The sequence below is a fragment of the Eretmochelys imbricata genome, chromosome 10 (assembly GCF_965152235.1).
Source record: "Eretmochelys imbricata isolate rEreImb1 chromosome 10, rEreImb1.hap1, whole genome shotgun sequence".
NCBI lineage: Eukaryota > Metazoa > Chordata > Testudines > Cheloniidae > Eretmochelys > Eretmochelys imbricata.
The window spans coordinates 84,327,394-84,351,309 of record NC_135581.1 but is presented as its reverse complement, the minus strand read 5'-3'; the positions used below and the strand labels follow the sequence as shown (position 1 = coordinate 84,351,309).

At 52.8% G+C, this 23,916-nt stretch overlaps 1 protein-coding gene across 3 annotated transcripts; it reads right to left on the bottom strand.

The window, feature by feature from the left end:
• Window positions 1-1,105: 1,105 nt before the first annotated feature.
• On the bottom strand, window positions 1,106-22,252 carry TTLL13 (tubulin tyrosine ligase like 13). 3 transcript variants are annotated; one of them, XM_077828309.1, is made up of 16 exons: window positions 21,893-22,252; window positions 20,523-20,829; window positions 17,771-17,811; window positions 16,503-16,621; window positions 15,850-15,980; window positions 14,348-14,504; window positions 13,930-14,073; window positions 12,498-12,583; window positions 11,888-12,113; window positions 11,095-11,279; window positions 9,577-9,765; window positions 8,885-9,068; window positions 8,314-8,514; window positions 4,404-4,776; window positions 3,105-3,354; window positions 1,505-1,648 (listed from the first exon to the last, which is right to left on the bottom strand). In XM_077828309.1, exons 1-16 carry the CDS (start codon window positions 21,894-21,896, stop codon window positions 1,636-1,638), a joined length of 2,610 nt encoding a protein of 869 aa, XP_077684435.1. In that variant the 5' UTR covers window positions 21,897-22,252; the 3' UTR covers window positions 1,505-1,635. The 3 variants fall into 3 exon arrangements, with proteins under 3 accessions (XP_077684436.1, XP_077684435.1, XP_077684434.1); XM_077828308.1 differs by having other exon boundaries at window positions 20,523-22,252; XM_077828310.1 differs by lacking the exon at window positions 3,105-3,354 and having other exon boundaries at window positions 1,106-1,648; window positions 20,523-22,252.
• Window positions 22,253-23,916: the final 1,664 nt, after the last annotated feature.

Genomic DNA, 23,916 nt, shown 5'->3' with positions numbered 1-23,916 from the left:
GCCATTGTACAAACTAACGGGGCAGCCTCATTTGGATCCTGGGCCAGCAGGGGTCCCCCCCACCCCATCAGCAGGGAGCTAGCAGAACTAGAGGGGCTCCCGAAGCATGACAGGAACAGTTAGAGGCCTGGAGAAACTCTCCTGTGAAGACAGATTCGTGCCCTAGAGAGGAGACCAATAAAAGGGGACGTGATAAAAGTCTATAAAGTAGGGACTGGTCTAGAGCAGGGAGATCGAAAGCATCTGTTCTCCCCATCTCATAACACAAAAAAGGGACACTCGGTAACACTGCGGGGGGAGCAGTTCAAACCCAATCAAAGGAAACACTTTTCACACAACTGCTGATCAGAATATTCCACTATCATTAAGTATTTTGACAGGGAAATTAAACCTTGTGCTTCACAGTTTAAAACAATCTTTAATGACCAGGGATTAAACTAAAACCTAGATGGGGCAGATTACCCTACATCTGCCTCCTGGGAGGTTCTTCACCTTCTCAAGCATCAGGTACTAGTCACTCTTGGAAACAGGATCCTGGACTAGGGTGCTCAGATCTCCCAATTTTATAGGGACAGTCCCGATTTTTGGGTCTTTTTCTTATATAGGCTCGTATTACCCCTGAGCCCCATCCCAATTTTTTGCCCTTGCTGTCTGGTCACCCTATCCTGGACAAGCTGGATTGTGGGTCTGAGCCAGTCTGGTATTTGTCAGTCCCTGTGAACTCATCGAGTGGCTGTTGCTATGTACTCACTCAGCCTCTCGCGCAGCGCAGTGAGGGAATGAAAGGGGTTAGTAGAACAAGCAAGCAACTGCTTTGTTTTGACCCTCATGCGCTGCTTTGTTGCTGGCACCCAGTGCCAAGAGGCTGAACAACAGTTTCCTACAGCTAGGCACCACAGAGAGCCCTGAACAACATATAGGCCAGCAAGTTCCTTTCCTAAGGTATGTGGAGGGCAGCCTAGCCAGTGGGGACTAGGCCCATGAGGGAAGAATCAGAGAGTACCTCCCAGAGCCAGGCCTTGCTACAGAAAACCATTCCCCATCTGCTGCAATGCTGCAGGGGTCACGGGCAAAAGGACAGACTGACGGAGAATTGTAAAACAGTATAAAACTTTAATAAGACAGATACAAAAGAACAAACTCTTGCAGCCCTGAAGGAAATAAGCCCTGCCCTGAGTCACTAACGCTGCCCTGCTATTAGAGTGCTGATCAGTAGGTGTGGGGGAGAGGTTGCAGTTACAGGCTGGGATCCCAGCTACAGGACAAAGTCGGCTGCAGAGGATGGTGCCGAATACTATTAACAAAATCCCTTGCACAGCATTGTTTGAAAACAGCTCTGTCCAGTGGAGACGTGACTCTAGAGTGCTCACTAAATGGTGTCTGAAGTGCTCAGCCCTCACTGAGGGGCTCCTCATCTGCAGCAGACACCTGCGTTTTCATCACTAGCTGCCAGGTCATCGCAGCAGGCCTGGGGTCACTGTTTCCCTTGTCTCCCCCTCATCTGTCTGTCCCCTTGGAGGTTTTTCTCCCTTCCACGCAGAAGAAACCATGTCTTTTGGCACAGCCATCACCTTTGGCTGCAGGATTCCCAAGGCCATTGGTCCCTTTTTTCCCCAGAGACTGTTTGGCCAAAGTTCAGGTCCATTTCCTGTGGGGGAAGCAAGCAATCACTGATGAGAGAAGGTCTGGGTTTGCTTCGGGGACACAAATAGATCAGATTGGAGGAGCCAGAGAGCTGGGGAGCAAAGAATCAATATGCTTCTCCCCCTCAACAGCTCAGGTGAGCCACGCTGGGGAGAGAGGAAACTACAGAGCAAAACCAGCTGCCAGCAGCTAAGCCTATGGCCCTACAAGCTTATTGGTGCAGCCCAGTGGGCCTTGCAGGGAGAGTGGATGCTGGGATCCTGTTCAGACCTGAGTGCAGACATTGTGCTGGAGAACGCTCCCGGGGGGCTTGTAGTGGCCGCAAAGGGTAGGGTGCACACCAATTACCCAATCCGGGGGCACTCTCACTAAATGCATTTGCTCAGCCCTAGTTCTGAACACTCGCCAGACCCTTTGGCAAATGCTTCCTCCATCCAGCTTCATGGGAAAGCCCAAGAGATGGAAACATTCTTTCAAATGGGAAATAAGGGTTAAACTGAGACATTCTGGGTGAGGACAGAATTCCATCCCAGCTCCTGAGGGCAGGGCCCATGGGCAACGGTGAGCGGTAATTCGCCTCTTGTTTCGTATCGATTTAGCCGTAGCTGGTATCCTCACTCCCACAGGTTGCATGGTGATCCCAGGTTAGCTTTCTTTGTACAGTCGGATATGAACAACCAAACTGGGTTTAGACATGTGGTTTGACCTCCCACTCATCAAGCCAATCAAATCCCATGGACAGTCCCTTCCAATGCAAACTGCCCACAGCAGCTGTAGGAAGCAGCATTACGGGAGCACGGATTACCATTATTCACCAGTACCTAGAGGCCAGCTAGGCTAGCCTGCTGTGGTGCTGGCCACCGCACAAACATAGCCCCTGCCCTAAAGAGTTTACAATCTAATAAGGCCGAGTTATAGCCCGTTTGGGAAGAGCTCGGTAAAAGAGTCTGTGGACTTGCTCCAGCATGGCAGCAGGACCCGCACTGCAAAGAGGGATGTTCCAAGGTGCCAGAGGGGTAAGGAGCTTTTCTCTGCTGAATCAGGAATGGGACTATGGGGACAAGCTCTCAGCAGATTTACAGCATGGCTCATTATAGATAATGCAACCCAGGGAGAACGAAGCAAGGGCCTGAGAGGTGGCACCAGTGGGTGAAAATACCAGCTGATCGTTTCATTCCTGATGGTCTCCAGCCATTTTACAGTGTTCAAACAGGGCTGGCCTAAGTTGTCATGGCTCTGAAATGCAGCTATCCCTGTAGTGGGACATATCTGCTGTTAACAGAGCACACTACTCCACAGGAGGAGTTTGTTAGGAGGGGTGAGGAGGTGAAGAATAATGTACTCGAGCTGGCATCTGGCCAGGATAACAGGGCAAACCTCCTCCTGTGGGGACACTAGCTCTGCAGGCAGCACAAGCGGTGAGGAGCTCGCTGGAAGCCAGCTGCAGGCAGGGCCGTTACCTGTGGTGGTTGAAGTTGAGCATGGGCATGGCACTGGTGCGGTGTGAGGTGTCTGAGCGCTGGACGATGGGAGCAGAGGCAGAGTTGATGGCTAGCTCGTGGACTGCAGCACGGCTTAGGGGGTGTGTCACTGAGGGGAACGTGCAGTCACTATACGTGTGATTTGGAGCCTTGCCAGCATGAGCCAGGTACCTCAGAGAGTCAGAGTAACCACTGGCCACATGGAGGGGCCGCCTGGGGGCATGGGCATCTGAAATGAGAGCACAGGAGGGATACAAAGCAGGGCTGGAGCATCCCAGGAGGGACACCAAAGATGCCTCTTGATGTTTGCCTCAAGCATGCCAGGCTACATGGCCACAGACCTATGTTAAGGCACTGGCTGGAAGCTGGGGCAGTTCTCCAAAGACTGAGGGGATAAATACCCTGCCCCTCAACTCCTCTCTTCTGCCAGAAGCCCTGACTGCAGCAGGGAGCAGGAAGGGCAGTGTGGCTCCGGAAAGGGGACAGTGGGAGAACTAGAGTTACTGTTGAGTTTTTCCCCCGGCAGTGACAGTGTCTGTGCGACCCCCTCCTACAGTAGTGGCAGTCCTTCAGGAGTCTGGTTGGGAATACACAGGGTTATTGACTGATACCCTGGAGCCATGTCACTCACAGGGACCCCTAAGACACTCTTGGGCCATAACCGTCTGAAGGGGCATTATGGCACCCCCAGTCCACTCCCATTTCTAAAACAACTGCTCTCCTCAGACACTATCACGGCGGCTGCCTGCTGCTGCCCCCCTTTCCAAACACAGATGAACTTACACCCTGCTCACTTTGCAGCAGCTGGTCCCATGTGCAGGTGCAGGGGAGGAGAACACATCTCCTCAGGGACAAAGATCTCCACTGGCTTCCAGCCCTTAGAGTCCAGCACACACTCACCCTCTACGGGTCTCTGAGGGTCTTCACTGATTCTGAGTTTAATTTCCCTGCTTACTCCCTGAACATGAAACTAGACACTAATGGCACCCAGACCTTTCAAACATCCATGGCCCCTTTGAGAGTTTCAGTGCTGGAAATTAGGAGACAAATCAAGTAAGATGGAACACTTCTACCATGTCACCAGCTGTGCCAGAGGAGAATGCCCTGGGAATCCAGTCAGACGAGAGAAAGTCTCCCGCTAACCAAACCATATCAATGGGGAGAACAGGAGAGCCATAGATGCCTGGAAGGCAACTCAGAGTTGGGTTATGTCTCCCAAAAGAGAGGATGCTTTAGAACTCACACCAGCAGTATGCCAGACCCCAATTCTGTACTCACGGCCTTCAACCTTGTTTCTGGCGCTGGAGAATCTCCGGCCTCCTTCCTTCAGCATCTTTGCCAGAGCACAGGACTCGGTGGCTATCGGTGTCCCCAGAGTGTGGCTTCCTAACCAACTCATGTTCTTCTGCGGCTGCAGGCCATGCTGTGGCTTATACTGTGCACGGTAGGGGACGCTCTGGCCCATCCCTGACAGGGTACCCAGGAGGGTGGGAATGAAGCCCTGGTTGCCCAGCATCTGGGCTCTGGCCGCAGGCTGCTGCAAGATCTGCTGTCCTAACTCCCGGACTGTGCCTCCCAGGAGCGAGAGGGGGACAAGGGTCATTAACCCCTGTGTCTCCCGGTTCCCAAACACATCCTGAAGGAACTGTGGCTGGAAGAAAAGAAGAGCAGCGACGTGTGTTTTAATTCCTGGGTGGGCATGGTTAGGGAGTGGAGAAGGGCTGTCCTCCTTATAGGCTTTAAGGTCAGAACAGAAGGGACCATGCTGATCGTCTAGTCTGCCGCCTGCACATCACAGGCCACAGAACCTCGCCCACCCACTCCTGTAACAGACCCCTGGCCTCTGGCTGAGTCACTGAACTCTTCAGATCATGAGTTAAAGTTACAGAGAATCCACCATTTCCACTAGTTTAACCCTGCAAGTGACTCATGCCCCATCCTGCAGAGGAAGGTGAAAAGCCTCCAAGGTCTCTGCCAGTCTGACCTGGGGGGAAATTTCTTCCCAACCCCCCTATTTAACCTGTTACTGTTACACCCCTGAGAATCCTCCCTGCATTTTCACCCCATTTACACCCCACACTTACAGTCAGAGATTCTGAGGCCAGAAGAGACCATTGTGATTCTCTAGTCTGACCTCCAGTACAACACAGGCCAGAGAACTGCTGCTTGCAGCCCATCACTTCTGGCTCAGAGAGAGTTGCTCTGTTACACAGACACACCCACCCTGGATTTCAAGATACCAAAAGATGGGCTTGATACTGTGACACACCCACCCAAAGTGGGCCAGTAGCTTTGCAGGCAGCTCGCAGCCACCTGAGTGACCTGCTTTATGCTGAGAACAGGGCCCTACTAATTATCCTTAGCACACTGCATGTTTCTAAAGCACTCAAGCTACGTGACACACACTGTGTGTGCCGTTAGTGTACGTGCTACAGACTGCTGTCACATTCCCTGGAACGGGCCAGCCCCACACAGAATGCCAGGAGATCAGGGATGGGCATTTGTCAGGGTGCAGTTTTTAGATAAGTCTTTGTTGCTCCTTTCAGCCCCACTTGGTCAAAGGGCTCCCTTTACATAGGTCTCCCAGATGTTAGACAGCTACTCCAGAGTTCACTTTCTTCAGCTAGTAAAATTGTCACTGAAATGGAAAAATAGCCCCTGTGTCTAAAGGTGATCTGATCTCTAGGGGGTTTCTCATGGCCCAGCACTGGAGGGCCACATTCTCTTGCTGCTTGCTGCTCATTGGTATATGAATATTTGCACTAGGACAGAAAGTGCAGCAGAAAATCATACTCATGGCCATGTGTTTTCCCTAACAAAGTGGAACACCTGCAGTGAATGGAGGAGGGCTTGATGTTTGACAGAGAATCTGCTTTCCCCAGACTTGCTTTTTTCCCTACAGATTAAAGTAAATTTTTTCACTGCAGAAGGAAGGGGCATTGAAGGCATTTCCGGTGCCTACAGGAGCTCATTTGGGCAGTAATACTAGCCACCCTGAGGACTGTGAATGGAACCCTCTCACCACATCCTGCACTGGATCACTGGAAATATACCGAAGTGCAGTTAAAGTCTGATGAGTGGTTATATGGGCTAGTGTACACGACACAAGCTCTGCCCATGAAACCATGCCCGCAGAGCATATGCCAACAGGAGTAATTTGTAGCTCCCTATAGAAAGGCCACCTGCCCAAATGATGCTAGCTAAGCCAGCAGAAGAGCTCGTCTGTGGGCACAGCTGTGTCTACACTGGGGTTCTGCAGGCAGAGCCTGTGGGCGGTGTGTGTTTTCACACCCCTCATCAACACAGCTCTGTCAACACAACTTGGTAGTGTAGAGCTGGCCAAGAACAACAGCCCCGTCTTCTCCAGCAGAGCAGCTCCTCTTCGTCACAAGGCTTCCACTCCTGTTAGCTAACTCTAGTGAAGACAAGGCCACTGAGAGCAGATGTCCCAGAGTGCACAGCTCAACCTTGAGCCAGGACACCAGGCTGTGATGCGCACTGGGACTTGTGGGCTCCATAGGGAGCACTTCACAGAGGCCCCCGTGACCTGTTCCATGGGGTGCTGAAAGATGGGGCCTCTCAGATCAAGTGCCTGCAGGACCTTCCTCTGGACTCTTGGGAGGCCCCTGAGGAATCCCTTTTCGACCCTTTTGAACACAGGAAAAATTAACATAAAACCAGGCCAATCCAAGGACCCAGACCCAGCACCCATTCTCATTTAACCCAGCCAGAGGAACTTCTCCAAGCCAGCAATGCCCAGTGTACAGTGGAGTCGCATCATACACGCATTTAACTTACGCAAATTCAACTATACACATTCGGCAAAAAAAAAAGAAAAATAACAGTAACTCGCAGCGGTGGAGTAGGAGTCGACGGGAGAGCGCTCGGGGGTCGATTCATTGCATCTAGACTAGACGCGATAAATCAACCCCTGCTGGATCGACCGCTGCCCACTGAGTGTGAGCATCTCGCCGCGCTGAGTGTGATTCTAGTGTTTAAAGATATGTATTTTTCGTACAACATGGCCCCTAAATGCAAGCCAACTACTTAATCTGGTGCACAACCGAAGAAACAGCGATCTGTTCCAATGCTGGAGGAAAAACTGGCTGTGTTGGACTTATTGAGAGATGGTATGTCGGTCTCTAACGTGGCGTGTAAATATGGCCGCAACGAATCTAGCATCCGTGCCATCAAGATTAGAGAGAGAAATTCATCAAGCCGTGGCATCAAGTGCTCCAATAACTGCTAAGGTGATGAGCCAGGTGTGTGATAAGACTTTAGTGAAGACTGAAAGGGCATTAAACTTATGGCTGGAAGACATGAACTGTAAACTCGTGCTCTTAGCCTCTATGCGCTGTTCAAACCTCCCACCGAAGAGGGACAGCCTTCTGATGAGAAGGAATTCAAAGCCAGCCAAGGCTGGCTTAACAGTTTTAGGAACCGCTTCAACCTCAAAAACGTGCAGACTACTGGTGAAGCTGCATCTGCCAATGAAGAGGCAGCAAAAGCCTCCCCCGAACAACTAAAGAATATCACAGAAGAAAAGGGCTGTCTTCCAGAACATGTTTTTAATGCTGACGAGACTGGGCTCTTCTGGGAAAAAACGCCCAACCGCACTTACACTTCGAAATCAGAAAGACAAGCCCCTGGCTTCAAAGCAGCTAAAGACCGTGTGACTGTGTTGTTTTGTGGCAATGCGGCTGGGTATTTAATAAAGCCGGGCTTGCTCTACAGGGCTGCATATCCCTGTGCCCTAAAAGGCAAGAACAAAAATCTCCTGCCTGTGTTCTGGCAATCAAATAAAAAGGCTTGGGTGAGGGCAGCATTCTTTCTGGATTGGTTCCAGAGTGTTTCATTCTGGAGGTCAAGCGGTACCTCGAAGAGAAAGGACTTGACTTTAAAGCGTTGCTGATCGCAGACAATGCTCCTGGCCATCCTGAGGCACTCCAGTTTGCGCATAACGACGCTGAAGTCATCTTTCTCCCTTTTCTATTCTTTCATTCTTCTATCTCTCTCTCTTTTTGACTATATGCAATTTTCGCCTTACGCGCTGACTTTAGAACCTAACCCCTGCATAAGATGCGACTCCACTGTACTCAGCTCCTCCTGCTCCTGTCTGTGCAGGACCACCAAGAATACTACCTACTGCACTAGCCCTGGGAGGTGCCTGTGAGCAGCCCACCTTTACCTGGCTCTCGGAGATATTGATGTGGGGCCTGTGGACATTCACAGGCCTGGGCTCAGTTGTGTGGAGCAGCCGAGAGAGCTGATCCACGATGCCCAGACCCCGGATGAGGTTTTCGCGCTGCAGAAGAGCCTTGATCCTCTCTACTTCCTCATCTTCCACTATCTCCTGGGGCCGCATGGAGTCAAACACCATCTGCTGCATCTTAGGACAGAAATACACCTTGAGTTACAGCATGGGCTGGGGGGCTGGGCGACAGACTAACAGAGGAAGGAGAGTGACTGAGGCCACAAACTCTGCTGGGGTCAGGAACAGGGCCTGGGTCACAAGTTCCAGTGTGGAGCAGGAAGGAGACTCCAGTCGGGGGTAAAAGGGGTAGGGGGCCATAGACTCCCATGGGCTGGCTGTTCACAGCACTCCCCAGCACAGGTCAGCAGCAGTACAAACTCCACAAAGACGAGCTCAGTCCTTGGCTGGTGTGGGAGATGTCAGTGCCCCAAGCTCTCCTCCTGGTGCCAGGTGGCTCCATTTGACATGCCCCATGGAGCTGCATGCTGGATGAGAGCAGGGGTACCTTCCTGTCGCAGGTCCTGGTGCTGCTGTAGGTGAGGCGGGTGGGAGGAACCTTGGCCTTTCTGCGGATGCGGGATTTCTCCCCAGCTGACTCTCCCTGCAGGTTCTCCTTTCGCTCCTTTTTCTTCTTCCCAGTAGTAGCCTCTCGTTGCTCTTGCTTCAAGCGAATTTCCTCCAGCTGCTGCCTGGCAAGAACCAACAGTCTTGGTCACTGCCGCTCAGTGTGAGATCTTGTGCCAAGCTGTGCTGACCCCAATGGAGGTGACATACGGCACAGCCAAGGACTGCTCTCCGGAGCAGCGTCCAGGATGGTGAATGTGCTGGGAAATGGCCCCAGGCCCTTAAAAACTGTTACCACCCCCATAAGGAAATGCCCTTTGCACCAGGTTGTGCCACCTAGATGGGGTGGAGACGGGTCTACTCAAATGCACCAGGACACATGCTATAAACCACCTCCAGAATCCATAAACAATGGACTCTGGCATGTCTCCCGCTCAGGTCCAGAGGCAGGGCGGAGAGGTTACGTGGAGGACACAGTGCCTTCCCCTGGCAATGGAGCCAGGGCTCCGCTCCTAGGTGCTCACCCCTCCACATGCTTTAAGCAGCAGTAGCTGTTCCCAACAGAGAGACAAGCGGTGAACTCTCTGCCTCATGGCATTCAATGAGGAGGGCTTTTCCACAGGAGCAATGTACCTGGCACACTCCTCTCTTGCCTTGGAAGCCACTGTTTCCTGGAAGAGGGAGCCGCTGTGCTTGAAGAATGGCTCATACTTGTCTGTCTCGAGCGCAGGGTAAATGCGCCGGTACCCTCCCAGGTGCGTGTTCTCATACTTCTCCGCTTGGGCCAGCCAGGCCGCCTGGCTGTTTTCTAACTGCTCACGTCTGCCGTCAGAAAGCAAAGATGAAGGCAGGAGGAGCCATGGCAGACACATCCCTAGAGATTGTTGTACAGGCAGCAGGGTGGGACAGGTTCCAGATGCTGCCCTGTCCAGGAGTCTAGCTGGCATTTCTCCCCTTCCCCATCTGGGAACGCCGGCGTGCATTCACTGCACCAAGCCAATGCACCCTCCCATTTGGTATCTCCTCCAGATGGGCAGTACAGGCAAAGCAGGGAGGCTCAGAGCTCCTCTCTCCAACTGAAGGGCTCCCATGGTTCCCACCCTTCTCAGCCAACAGTACCAGTTTACAAGAGCTCAGCTGTCTCATCCGGGCCTGCCACATTTCATCCAGCTGTGAGCACTCCAGGCTGCCTGGGAGAGGGGGCAGCCCAGCCCCACGCAGTGGGGCTGGAACAGTTTTTATAGTGGGGGTGCTGAGAGCCTCTGAACCTAACTGTAACCCCTGGATATGATGGAAACCACTTCAAGCCAGGGGGTGCGGCAGCCCCCCAGCACCCCGAGTTCTAGCACCCATGGATCCAGGGGCAGCAGAGCACAGGGGTTAATATGCCCCTCGTGTCCAGGCTTTAGTTCCCTGATGTAATTAATTGAAACTGGTGTCTGGGTGGGAGCTCCTGCCCACCCTGCCTCGATAGGCGGCCAATCCAAACTGGCCTCAACAGTTGTGTATTGGCTTTAGCCATGAATTGACATGTCTGCACGAATGGGCAGGGAAGCAACACTGCTTTGTGAAGAAGTAGGGTTGTCAACCTTCCAGGATTGGCCAGGAGTCTCCCGGAATCGGCATCCATCTCCTGGTGACTATTGAAAGCAATCCGGGAGATTTTAATAGGATATTTTAAGATAATGACATTATGTCATATTGGGTGGGGGGAGGGGGGGGAATCTCCCGGAATAGCTTCAGTCAGAGTTGGCAACCCTATAGAGAATCTGGAGCCTCAAAACTTTTGTGGGAAAAAGGCCACGTGTCACCGGGTACAGCGCCCCCGGATGGCCAGGGAGGGCCCTGTGACCAAACCGCACAGTTGAGTGGGAGAAGTAGTAAGCAGCCTGGAGTGGGGCTGAGTCTAGAGTACCAGGAATCAGACATGTCTCGGGGCTGGGAGTCTCAAACCCGGGTCTCCTCCGGGATGCTGAAAGCCTGAGCCCTCTCCCCTTACAGGTGACAATGTTCTCAACAGTGCCACAGCCCCAGAGGGATTTCAACGGCCACAAAGCAGCCTTTGGCCTCTCATGCTCGTTACTCTGTTCCCTGCTGTGCCCCCTGCTCTCCCCAAAGGCCTGCCGCTCTCCTCCTTGGAGTGAGTAGTACCTGGCTTCACGAGGTGGCTGGTGGGCCTGGAAGAGTCGCTCCTTCACCCGTCGCTTGTCCTCTTCCAGCACCTTCCTCTTGTCACAGGCTCGCAGGTTTATCAGGTTGATGGTGTCACAGAGCAAAGCGTCCTTCACCTCTCGGTCCAAGTGCGAGTCCGTGGTGAAACTGGGAGAGTGATTCACCTGCCAAGACAAATGGCTAGTCTAACACACACACGTGCAGCTCCACAAATCTGCTGCAGGCAGCAGGATTGCTGGCCTCAGACCCTTCACCACCTCCTGTTCCTTCATTCCTCTCTGGCAGCCTCTTGTCCCACAGCTGCAATCTTTCCTATCATGGTAATACCAGTAAGCATGGTGCTGCTGTGTGGGGCTGATGTTTGCTGTTGCTGCTTTCACGGCACAAAGTGCCATCTAATGATCAGCCAGGCTGCAGGTATAACGTCCTGGCTTCTCACTGACCACCAAGGACACTGAGGAGAGCACACACAGGTTCTGAATGGTGCTGCAGAGATCCACGCAGCTCAGTGACTCAGGGAAGTCCGTTATTATGCCAGGAACTTGCGGAAGATGTTTCCTTGTGGACTGTAGATTGCTTGGCTATTTGCCTCCAGAGATCCTCATTTAATGGAGTGCTGCAGAGATTGCAGGTGGCAGTGTCAATCAAACTAAAACTATCTGAAACATGCCCCAGGCTTTAGTTCTACTTCTCTCATTGGGTGACAAAAGCCCTCAACCATTTGCTGTGCAGAGGGGGAGATTTCCAGGCCACCGGAGAGGTTTTCACTCACCTCCAGTAGCCAGGGTTTCAGCTTTCTGTCTAGCAGGATGTCAAAGCCCAGAATCTCAAAGCAGGCACAACCGGTGATGTGGTTGGGGAAGCAGGTGCGGTAGTTGTGCTTCAGAACAGGGTGGGCTGAGATAAGGGTCTTTATAATGATGTCCTCAATGTCTTCCCAGAGTTCTGTCGTGTCGTAGCTGTTGTCCATCATCCAGGCATTCAAGGTAGACAGTTTCCTGTTTGGGGAACAAGGAGGTGATAAGAGCTGCCCAAGTCAAAGTGGGTCTGCAGCAGTAGCAAGCAATGTCACCACACTGGCTCCATGGCTCAGAACAGCGTGGGGAACTCAGGGGACTGAGCCCCAGTGCCGCTTCTTACAAAGCCAGCAAAGTCCCAGAGGTGCCCCAGATATAGGAGCTAAACTGAGGGGACAGTTCTGTGCTCAGAATTAACAAGCAAAGAGACAGTTGGACCAGGAGCCCAAGACCCTAAAGCGGGTGATCTCCACCTAAGTGACCTTAAAAGAGAACATGGGGTGAGCCCGCACAGCATGCTGCCCCATCAATTGGCCTCCCAGCAGGAAGTGAACAGGGCCTGTGGTGGCATAGGCAGGATGGTACCTCTTACTGCCCATCATGTCGTCTCGGATGAAGTTTTCATTATGTTTGTTGATAGCATAGTTGGTCAGGTGCATGCAGATATCGTCCTGAGAGAGGGACAGCAAGAGACCTTCACACTCAATCTCTGAGTGCCAGTGAGAGACAAGAGGCTCCAGATGCTCAGCAATGCTCAGCCTTCTGTCCGGCAACTGCTGCTCACCTCTGCCCCAGCACCAGCACTTCACCTCTGTCCCAGCACCACTACCTCCTCCCCTCCCCAAGGCTATTCCTTCACCCCAGGCCTAAATTCTTCACCCTTCCACTCTAAGATGCCTGATTTCAGGTCAGCAGCAAAACCCCACAAACCTATGAACACATGGCCAGAGCCTGCTGTGGCTGAAATCTGCCTGATGCAGCAGCAGCCAGCTGGTCCTGGACACATCTCTCAGATTGTTTACCCCAGCACAAATTAGACCTGCGTGGGGATTGGTGTCATCCAAGCCACTGGCAATGGCTTCTGAGGAACCATCTGCCACCTGGAGATAGCGAGAGCCATGCCCTCTGCCCACCCCATATGCCAGTGCTGAGGAGTGGGAGATAGGAGTGGGCTACACTAGATCTGTGCCCACTGGGGTATGCCCCATGCTGCCCCCCAGCAGAGGAGGTGCAGGCAATTTCTGCAAGAGGAGCAGAGAAGAGAATCTGCCCCTTTTCTTTACTGATCCCAAAGCAGAACACCCCCTGAGACACTCAGCTACTAGGGGAGGGACTGTGTCCGTAGGTAGGTATGTGCAGAGCCCTGCAAATCTGCAGATATCCATGGCTATCCACATGCATAGATGCGGACATCCAACCACGTTTGTGGATCGTGGCTCGGATGCGCATATAAATTTTGTATAGCGCAGGGCTCTAGGTATGCGGCACAGATTAGCTAGAGTACTTCCCAGCTGAGGCAATAGCTCGGGATGAGTGCTTGCTAGAGGTGTTTGGATGGACTCCACCTCTGCGTACTGCTGTGTAAGGCACAGAGCCCAATGAGGAGACCTTCTCCCCTTCCCTTTCCTTCTCCATCTCCCCATTCTCCATCGCTCCTCCTGCCATCTCTGGATGCTGCCAGGGGGGTAATCACTCTGCTCCCTGTTCTGCCCCTGAAGCCTGGGCAAAGCAGGGAGCGGAGCAGAGCAGACCCAAGGGAACGGGGGCTGTGCATCAGAGATGTGGCAGCAGGTGGATAAGGCCAGGAAACAGCCCACTTGGGGGATCCTGGAGCTCCTGAAATAACCATCCTGACATGGAGTAAAAGGAATGGGGGAGGAGCAAAACCGAGCAGGAGGCAGAGGAGGGAGAAGAAGAGAAAGAGGCCCTGACTTCCCAGTGGTCTGCTGCCCTTAGGGCAAGTGTGTGTTAATCCTATTGACACTATGTCAGTTGCTTGGAAACGTCCCTTCTTTACCAGGTTGCTGCTGCTGGGCTCGATGTACCTCATGGTGGCAAACCGGGCCAGCCCTTCCTCATAGACAAAAATCTTCAGGGGGTCACAGGATGTGACCAGGACATAGATACGCAGGTCAAATTTGAAGCCATCAATAAGGAAGGGCTGTGAGAGAAAAAGGGGGGAGTGCCCGTGAGACACAAAAGCCTTGCTAGCTGCATTGTGGCTGCATGGCTCAGGGTCTGCACTCTCCACAGCTCAGCTGGGAAGGAGAAATGCTGAGCAGCCTGGCGATGGCCCTGCTGGGAGGTGGCAACCTCGACGCTGCTGGCTGAGCTTTCACAGTGGAAGGCTGGCAGCAGTGGGGCACGGGACACTGGAAGGACATGGGAGGCCAGAAGCTCACACTTTTTTTCCAGGACACTGGCAGCCCCGTTACCTTGGATATGTACTGCTGGCAGATCAGGTGCTCCCCATGTTTAATCTCCTTTGGGTTGCGGGTTATGAAGATGCCCCTCCCTTGGCAGCCACTGTCTGGCTTGCAGATGTACGTCTTGTTTTTCCTCATGCGCCCGTAGGTCTGGAAATCCCCATAGCTATGTAATGAAGAAGTAGTGACTGTTAGAGCTGCAGGACTCTTCGGTGGCTGATTGGAGCACTGCATGCTGGGCCATGCAGGGCTCAGCACTGCCAGGGCAGCGAGAAGAGCAGTCCTACACTGTACTAGGCCACTCCTAGGTACATTATTTATCACTGTCTCATCACAGCCTTGGGGAGAAAGCCCTTATGGCTCTAAGCCCTGCTAGGTTAATATCTCCGTCTCCACCACAGAGAAAGGGTAACGCAACGGCAGCTGCTGCCTAGTCAGGACCCAGCAAGGTTTTAGCTCTGCTACTGTGGAAGGAGCAGGGGGAAACTAACCAACCCTTGGCCACAAGGAGAATGAAACAATAAAATACAATGGCGACATTCCTGTGGGCTCTCCTGAAAATGCATTTGCCAAACCGGACAGGGATGGATGTGAGAGGAGGCCGGAGGCCCAGGCCAGGGTGCTCTGACCTGGGGCATAGAGTCAGCCTCCTACATTCAGATTTAGGCATCTAAATATATGGCCTAATCTCCAACAGTGCTGCACACTGATTGGTTCCAACGCCAGCTGCTGGGCACCTCAATTTTGAAAGTCAGGCCACTCATTTAGATGCCTAAATAGGAAGCTAGGCCCATGCTTCAGGCCCCAGTTTGAACACCCTGTCCACAGGTAATTGATCCCTCTCCCTGTGAACTGACACCTCACCACATGCTGCTGTGATCCCTTCCAGGCTTCGTCTGGCTAGTGTGCTGAATGTCCCCCTCACCACCAGCAAAGGGCAAGGCCAGGGGTGCTTGTGTGCTGGGAGGCGGGCACCACTGCAGACACATGGACAGTCCATCCCTCCTAGGCCAGCAATGAGCCTCCCGCTCCGCCGGGGAGCGGCCAGGTCCTGCACACCACCCTGAAGGATCCCTCCAGCTGACCAAGGAGGGGTCCTCATGGACTGTTAGGGGAAATCCCACAGAATCACAGAAGTCAGAAGCAAAAATGACCTTTTAGGCTCATTCCCCTGCCCACTGAGGGCCAGGGCAGGATTCCCTTGCAGTCTATTTCCTGGGGTTTAGTCCAATTCAGATTTAAATCCCTCTAGGGATGGGGCTCCCACCCCTTCCCTGCGGGGAACAATTCCACAACCTAATACAATGCGATTACATTCTGAGATCTGGGACTCTCTAAATACAGAGCCACATCTTCTTACTTCCCAAGGAAGGCTACTGAGACCCAGAATCAGCAGTGGATCCTCCAGAAAGCACCTGCCCCGTGGAAGCTGAGTTCAGTGGTCCCCACTACCCTTCCCTGCAGACAGCATCCACCTGTCCAGCTGCTGGCTAGCAGTGCTGGTCACTCACTCAGCAGGCAGGCACCAGGTGCGGGGGAAGATACTGTACTCCTTGGGGAAGAGTTTGAGCATGCGGTTGAGGTTGCGGGCCAGCAGGTCCTTCCGGCAAATCTCCGTCATCCCCGGGAAATGGTTGATTTTCTGAAACAATGTGCAGCAGAAAGGACAAGTCAGCAAAAGGAGCAGAAGTGATAACACTTAAAAGCCAATGTGAGTCAGTTCAGGGAAGAACAGGACAGGAAGACAGCTACCCTGCCAGGTGTGCTTACTCTGAGCCCCATCAGCATGAGTTCTGTTCACTCTTCTCTCAAACCTGTGGTTTCCCCTCTCTAAGAACAGCATGATTCACAGAGAGGAGCAGCTGATCAACAAGAACCATGTGCTGAAGAAGGACTCAGCAGCAGAGATCAACCTGTGGCTGATGGCACCACCTCAGGGGTACTAATGGGGCAAAGGCTCGGGGTGCTGCTGGGATCCTGCTCTCCCTGGTACAGACACGGACAGGCTGTGGAGACTGTCCCATAGGGAACAGAAGGGTAGCACTGTTGCTGACCTTGGATACTCTACTTCGCTGCACCACACGACGTCCCACCAACTCCTCCCTGCCTCGTCCTCCCTGCCTGAGCTCCTCACACTCGTGGCCTGTCCATGAAGGGTCTTTACCTGAAACCTCTTCATTTCCATGACGCGCTCCAGAGAGACCGAGCAGTCAGTCCAGTACACCGTCCACTCCTCATCCTCCCCCACTTCTTTTAGGCCACAGTGTTGGGCAGCACGCCGCACTACAGCAAAACAAGCACATGGCAAGAGGCATCTCCAGGCGGGGCATGAGAGATGGGCCCCAAGAATTCACACATCTCTCAGCTGAAGTAGATGGGAACAGGCTGGCAATGAAAGGAACACCCCAGGACTTCCACCCACACCTCCAAAGGGGAGAAAGACCTGGTGGGACCCTGGGGAATGTAGCAGGAACATACCCCTCCCTTAGCTGAACTGTCCACTGGATCTCACTCCTTGACTAATGACATGTCAGCCTTGGAAATGCATTTGTCTGGTGATCCCAGGAAGGAAACAGAGGCCTGACACCAGATCTTTGGAGGTGCCCAGTACGCCTCAACTTCTTAGAAGGAGCCCATCATCATAGTATCTGGCACCTCTTTGAGAGGAGGCGTCCAGTGTCCACTATTCCATCTAGAAACTCTGTGTTCTCTCCACAGCAGATGAGACTGTAACTTTCAGTACAGCAATTGTGCTCCATAATATGGAACTTGTGTATAATTGGCATTAACCAATACCTGGACAGAGATGCTGTCATATGTATTCTAACGCCACTCCCTCCCACAGAGAGGAGTAAGGTGAGAATCCTAAACCACCTGCCCAAAGTTCATTCCTGGAGGCACAGGCTTGAGGGGAGGGGTGTCCTGCACGGATCCAGCCCAGGCCAGTAATATATGCAAATCACTGCCATCCCAGGCTGCTCAGTGCCCTGCTGTAAGTGAAACGAGTGCAGTTTTCAGTGCGCGAGTGTCAACCCTGCAGACATCTGCCTCACAACTGGCACTATCTGAGCCCCTGTTGGCAATCTCGTTAGAGAATGTGCTATGGAGACTGAACTCCCCTGGCATTCCTAGAGGGGTAGGGCTCTCCAGACCAGGAGTGAGACACACTGGCAGGGGCCAGTGTGGGTGGGAAGCTCCCAGTGCTGCGACCAGAGCTGCACCCACTAAGTGAGGAGAGAGCTTCAGCCCAAAGTCTGGTCAAGTTGGCACCTTTCACCAGAGCAAAAGTCACTTCCAAAACAGCAATCAATCCATTGAAGCCATTGTGCAGCCCAAACCCAATGCTAACAACCTTCTCCAGGTGCGGGGGCTCCACGGCACTTGCCAGTGAGATATGGTCTGAAAAGGAGCCCTGGCTTGCCTTCGACTCACCACTCTCATACTTGCAGTTGGTCAGGTTGATAGAGAGCAGCCTGGAATGGAGAGAGAGGAGAAAGCAATGGCTCAGTGCAGACATGCCCTGGTCACCAGACTGGGCAGGCTCCAGGGAGCTATTCCTAGCCAGCTTTACTGAAGGGACCCACCCTTTGTCCGCCTAGTCTGGGGGGTAGCCCCTGCGCTGCCATTAGATGGCAGCTCCCAGGCCAGCTAGGATGGCAGGACTAAAGAAACATTTCACAGATTTTGTTTTGTGAATTCTAGATCCCAGAGACGTGGTGTCATCACAGCCCAAACTTCTCTACTCTGTGCATCTGGTTTTCCATACACAGCGACTTGTGCAACGATGGTGACTTAATGATGTCTATCTGTACAGAAACACTCAGCAAATCTGCTCTGGTCCCAGCAAAAGGGCAGACAGGCCTGGAGCAAGGAGTAGGTTCCCATTTGGAATTCCACATTGGGGGAATTTGAGTGACTCGAGATTCCTTGTCTGATTTTGAACAACCCCCAAAGACTCCAATAGGGTCCAGGCCCCAAAATTCAGAGCTGCCCATTATTCATTCTACTTTTGTCTGCTGTTTTTTGAAGGGTGTTTGATGGTAAATGGCTGAGACCTGGCACACATGTTCTCCCCGGCCACTACTCACCAAATGCTTATTTTTCATATGAATAAACAAGCTAATTGAACATTTCTTACAACAAGGGATATGATGTGTTTCTCCCTTTGCATTTGAGGGCAGAAGTTTTAGAATAAATTACGTAAAAATTGTTCCCTGATGCCCCAGTGGTAATGCCCAAACTTTGCCCACTTCAGGATTAGATTTTCAGAACTGCATGTGCAGAAATCCATCAGCATAATTCATGCGTACCAACTGTCAGTCAGGCAGGTAACTGGTTAGTTGTTTATAAACTTCCTGCAATTGTGCACACAGCTGTATTTGCACATACAAACTGAGGGCACAATTTTTGCAATCTGATCTTTGATGTGCATAAAATAGAGTAGATTGCAACTGCCCTCATCTTCAGCATAGAGGTGGCAGCCAGAGCCTTGACAGGCCACCAAACGCATGCAATGGTCCATCCAGAGCTGACTGGATGCAGATCCATCACACAGACTTCCCAAAGAATGAAACTACAATTCCCATCAGCCCCAACCCACTGCACTTCCCTTTCCCCTAGGCAGGTCCTGAACTAGGATGTGACCAGGCTCTGTTTTGGGAATGGGAGCTGCACAACAGCAGGAGAGAAGCCCCAGCCTCTGTGGATAGAGACACATGTGGAACAGGCTGAGATTGCTCGACGATACAGCTGTGTGCAGGTCTGTGTGGTACTCGTGGAGGAACAGCAGCTGGGCAGGAAGCCAGGGCACTGGGGCCCCAATAAGAGCCACTAACTCAGCTTGGCTTGGAACACTACAAGCACCTATTTGCTGGAACAGAGACTGGACTCTAGGGGGCACCCCACAGATACTAAGCTGGGGTCATGGATCAGCGTTCATGACCCACTCCCCATCAGCACCTGGCCCAAGATGGGGAAGCTAATGATCCAACCAGCGGACCAAACTGATGATGAATGCCGGTCACGGGCCACCTGAGGAATGTTGTGCATATGCTAAGAAGAAGATAGAAATGTGGGGCTGGACAGAACCTCAAACAGTCATCTAGTCCAGTCCTCTGCGCTGAGGCAGGACCAAGTAAACCTAGACCAGCCCTGACAGGTGTTTGTCCAACCTGTTTTTAAAAACCTCCAATGACGGGGATTCTACAACCTCCCTTGGAAACCTAATCTGGAGTTTATCTACCCTTATAGTTAGAAAGTTTTTCCTAATATCTAACCTAAATCTCCCTGGCTGCAGATTAAGCCCATTGCTTCTTGTCCTATCTCCAGTGAATATGGAGAACAATTGATCACCACCCTCTTTATAACAGCCCTTCATGTAATTGAAGCCTGTGATCAAGTACCCCCACACACACTTTTTTTCCTCAGGACTAAACATACATTTTTTAACCTTTCCTCATAGTCCAGTTTTTCTAAACCTTTTATCACTTTCGTTGCTCTCCTGTTGCGTCACTCCAACTTGTCCACATCTTTCCTAATGTTTGGTGCCCAGAACTGGACACAGTGCTCAAGCTGAGGCCTCACCAGTGCTGAGCAGAGAAGGTGAACTAACATGAACTAACTGCTGCAGACAATTACTTCCTGTGTCTTACCATCATACTGACGAGTCTTGATGCCTGACTGGACAGCCCCAGGGCCCAAACAAGAACCACTACGAGACACTTTGCACGCTAACTGCCCAAGTCTCTGTAGCTAGGGTATCTGCAAACTTTCCTGCCATCCCTAGAAAAATACCCTTTCACATTAGCCATGTCTCTGAGTAGTTATTGGGACCACCAGGGCTAGTGCCTATAAGGCCCCGATGCAGAAGCATCTACAGTGTTTGCCTCTGAGTTGTGGTATGCCTAGCACACTACTGGCAGCCTAGGGGTTTAGGGTACTGGGCAGCCACAGTAATTACACCTGAAAAGGTAACGTTCTCAACATGTCACGTTCCATCCTGAGATAAGTGGCTTTTGAATGCCCCTGAAACAGATAGTAAATAAAAATCCAATAGGCAGCTGGCCACACAGACTTTGCTGGCTCCTCTTTGGGTCTGGTAGGACAGCGAGGTCTGGTAGGCCTAGGTGACAGCCTGAGGTACACACGGAAGTAGAAGGCAGAGGAAGGTGATGAGGAAACTCACCTGTGTTTTCTCTTTTTCTTTCTTGGAGTGGTCTCTGCTTCACAGTCTTCTGTCATTTGTTCTTCCAGATCGATCAGTGAGACAGTCGGCAGATCACTTTTTCCACCTGAACTGTGTTCACTCTTGTGCCCTAGGCATGTGTCCTCTGCCTCAAAAGCTCCCTCCTGAGGAGTGCCATCCTGACGCATATCTTTTCTTCCTCCACCCAGTCTCTTAATGTGTTCATTTGCAAACTCTTCTTCCTCCTCTTCCTCAGTATCATTCTCTGATTCGCTGCTGTCACTGGAGTTCATCTTCATTCTGTTAGCTGTTCTTACAAGTTGCATATGAAGAAACTAATCAGTATGTCACGTGCAAGACAACCTGAACTACCAGCTTAAACTACCAGCACCAGTCAATATCAGAGTGTCCCAAACCCAACCAAGGCCCAGGCATAGGCAAGTTCTAACAAGTCCTTTCTCTTATACCTGTCTGCCCTTTTCTCCTGGCCTACCCCCGCAATGACCCAGGGAGTCAGTCTTGCCTCTCTCTCTGCCCTTGTTCCCCAGCAAGCCTTCCACCCACAGAAGCTGTTCCTTTTTCCTTTCCTTTCGCTCTACGCCAGGTTACAGCGGTCACATTAACTCACTAGTGCACACTGAAGATCAGATTCGACTCTTGAAGAAATGATTTCAGGAGCTCTCCCTGGGGCTATTTCTAGGGAAGATGTACCTGTGTGATGAATCTAAGAAGCAGCCCCAGGAGACCTTTCTAGCTCCACAGTAGAACTCCTGTGTCTTCTAAATACCTGAGAAGCCTGACTGTGTTGTCCTACTGCGTATAGGCAGCATACAGGGAAAAGGGTGACCCTTAATACCGTGTCCCTTATTACAGTATTTTTACACACCGTTGGATTGCCACACACAAACTGACAGGCTTAGAGTCATGTCACCTAAAATTTGACCCCCATTGCCCTCCCAGTTAACAGGTTTTGGCACAATAGCTTTCCAGTGCAAACATCTGCTCCAGTCACTGTCCATTCTTCTACATCTTCAACGGCTCCACACTTGCACCCACTCCCTTGGATAAGGGATGTGTCTACCCACACTCACTTGCTCCTTACTTTCCCTTTTTTCAGGAAGTTTCCTAAGATCCCAAGAATACATCTGAATGCTTAGCCAGATGCACTGTCGGATGGGAATGTATTATGGTCAGTGAGCTGCTGCTTGGACAAACCACACACGCAAGTCCCAGCCCCACCCTCCATTTAGGTCCAAGGTCATTGGAATGATTTATGTGGAAATAAATGACCTTTATATAATGACCAGCAATGCCCATGAGGCCAGTCTGGCATGGTGCGATATGGGACTCTGAGTTCAGGTTATGCTTACACATAATGACAGGTTTCAGAGTAGCAGCCGTGTTAGTCTGTATTCACCACTAGTACTCCTTTTCTTTTTGCTTACACATAAGCATCTTTAACGTACAAGCCGTCTAAGAGTGTAGTGGTGCACACAAGCCAGCTTACTGCACTGTTCACTGGCAGAAAGTCGGAGGGGATTTAGGACAAGGCTGATCACCATATTTGGGGTTGGGAAGGAATTTTCCTCCAGGACAGATTGGCAGATGTCCTGGGGGTTTTTCGCCTTCCTCTACAGTGTGGGGCATGGGTCACTTGCTGGAGGATTCTCTGCACCTTGAAGTCTCATGATTTGAGGACTTCAATAGCTCAGACATAGGTTAGATGTTTGTACCAGGAGTGGGTGGGTGAGATTCTGTGTCCTGCGTTGTGCAGGAGGTCAGACTAGATGATCATAATGGTCCCTTCTGACCTTAAAGTCTATGATTCTATGATTCCTTATACTTAGAATGCTAGCATGTGCTGGCTGATAGGCAGCAATGTCAGTCATTGGCAAGGAAAATCGGCCATTACAATAGCCTGGGCAAGCACAGAAGAAACAATGTAACATGGGGTTATGACGCCTATGCTGTCACCTGAATATGGTGCGTAGGTACGACAGCAATGGGAACCCTGGAGATATAACAGAAAGACAGACTGGCTTCCCACTGCAGCACACGGGGGCTATGCAGTTACTTTCCACGTGATGGGCCGGCAGTCCTAATGCACCCCAGGCCCCGCCTGTCATAGGGAATGTAACTGCACAGCCCCAGTGTGCTTCCCACAAGTATCTGATGGAGCCCACAGGAGGGTGCCCCAGCCTCCCGGGAGAGGCAGACGGGTGTGCCAGGTGTACGGGTAAGGTCTAACATCAGTGGCGGGCAGCACCACAGGAGGCCAACTGCTAGGACAGCCCAGGAGTGCCGGCTCCAGCTGGGGATGTGGGGCCGGGGAAGTAGGGCCAGGGCCTAGCGTGGGATGGGGCACCTGATCCCCTCATTACGGCCCATCACCACCCCCACCCCTCCCTGAGATGATCCACCCCACCCAGAAGGGAGATCTAACTCCTGCAATGCCCTGCCCCCGCCCGTCCCCTGCTCCCCCAGGATGGGGTCCTCTCCCCCCCAGGGGGGCCCTGCTCCACCAGGATGGGGTCCTCTCCCCCCCAGGGGGGCCCTGCCCTCCCAGGATGGGGTTCTCTCCACCCCCTGCTCTCCCAGGGGGGTCCTGCCCCCTGCTGCCCCAGGATGGGGTCCTCTCCCCCCCAGGGGGGCCCTGCTCCACCCCTTGCTCCCCCAGGATGGGGTCCTTTCCACCCCCTGCTCTCCCAGGGGGGCCCTGCCCCACCCCACCCCCTGCTCCCCCAGGATGGGGTCCTTTCCACCCCCTGCTCTCCCAGGGGGGCCCTGCCCTCTGCTCCCCCAGGATGGGGTCCTTTCCACCCCCTGCTCTCCCAGGGGGGCCCTGCCCACCCCACTCCCTGCTCCCCCAGGATGGGGTCCTCTCCCCCCCCGGGGGCCCTGCCCAGAGTGCGGCGGCCCCGCCCCAAGGGTGGGACCTGCCCGAGGCTCCGTCCCCGTTCGGCCCCGGCGGCTGGGCCCCGCCCCGGTTACCAGGCCGCTCTGGCCCGCACGCGGGCGAGGCAAGGGCCCCTGGGGCAACAGCGGCAGCCGCGCCTCCCCCGGCTCCCGCAGGCCCTGACGCTGTCTCCATGGCGACGAAAGACCCCACCCCTCGTGGGAAACCAGCCCTGGGGGCGGGGTCAGAACACAGCCCGCCCCCGACACGCGAAGCCATAGAGACGGGGCCGCCGGCTAGAGCTGCCCGGCGGGCCTCGCCGGGCCGAAGCCGCGCGCCTGCGGATGGTCACGTGATCGGCAGGTTGGCCTGGCTCCGATAGGCTCCCGGGGCGTGTGAACTGGCCTTTGATTGGCCGAGGTAAGGGGGCAAGGCGTCAGGGCGGAAGTAACCCCTTCCAGCATGCCTTGCGCTACCGGGTGCTCCGTCCTTGGGGCA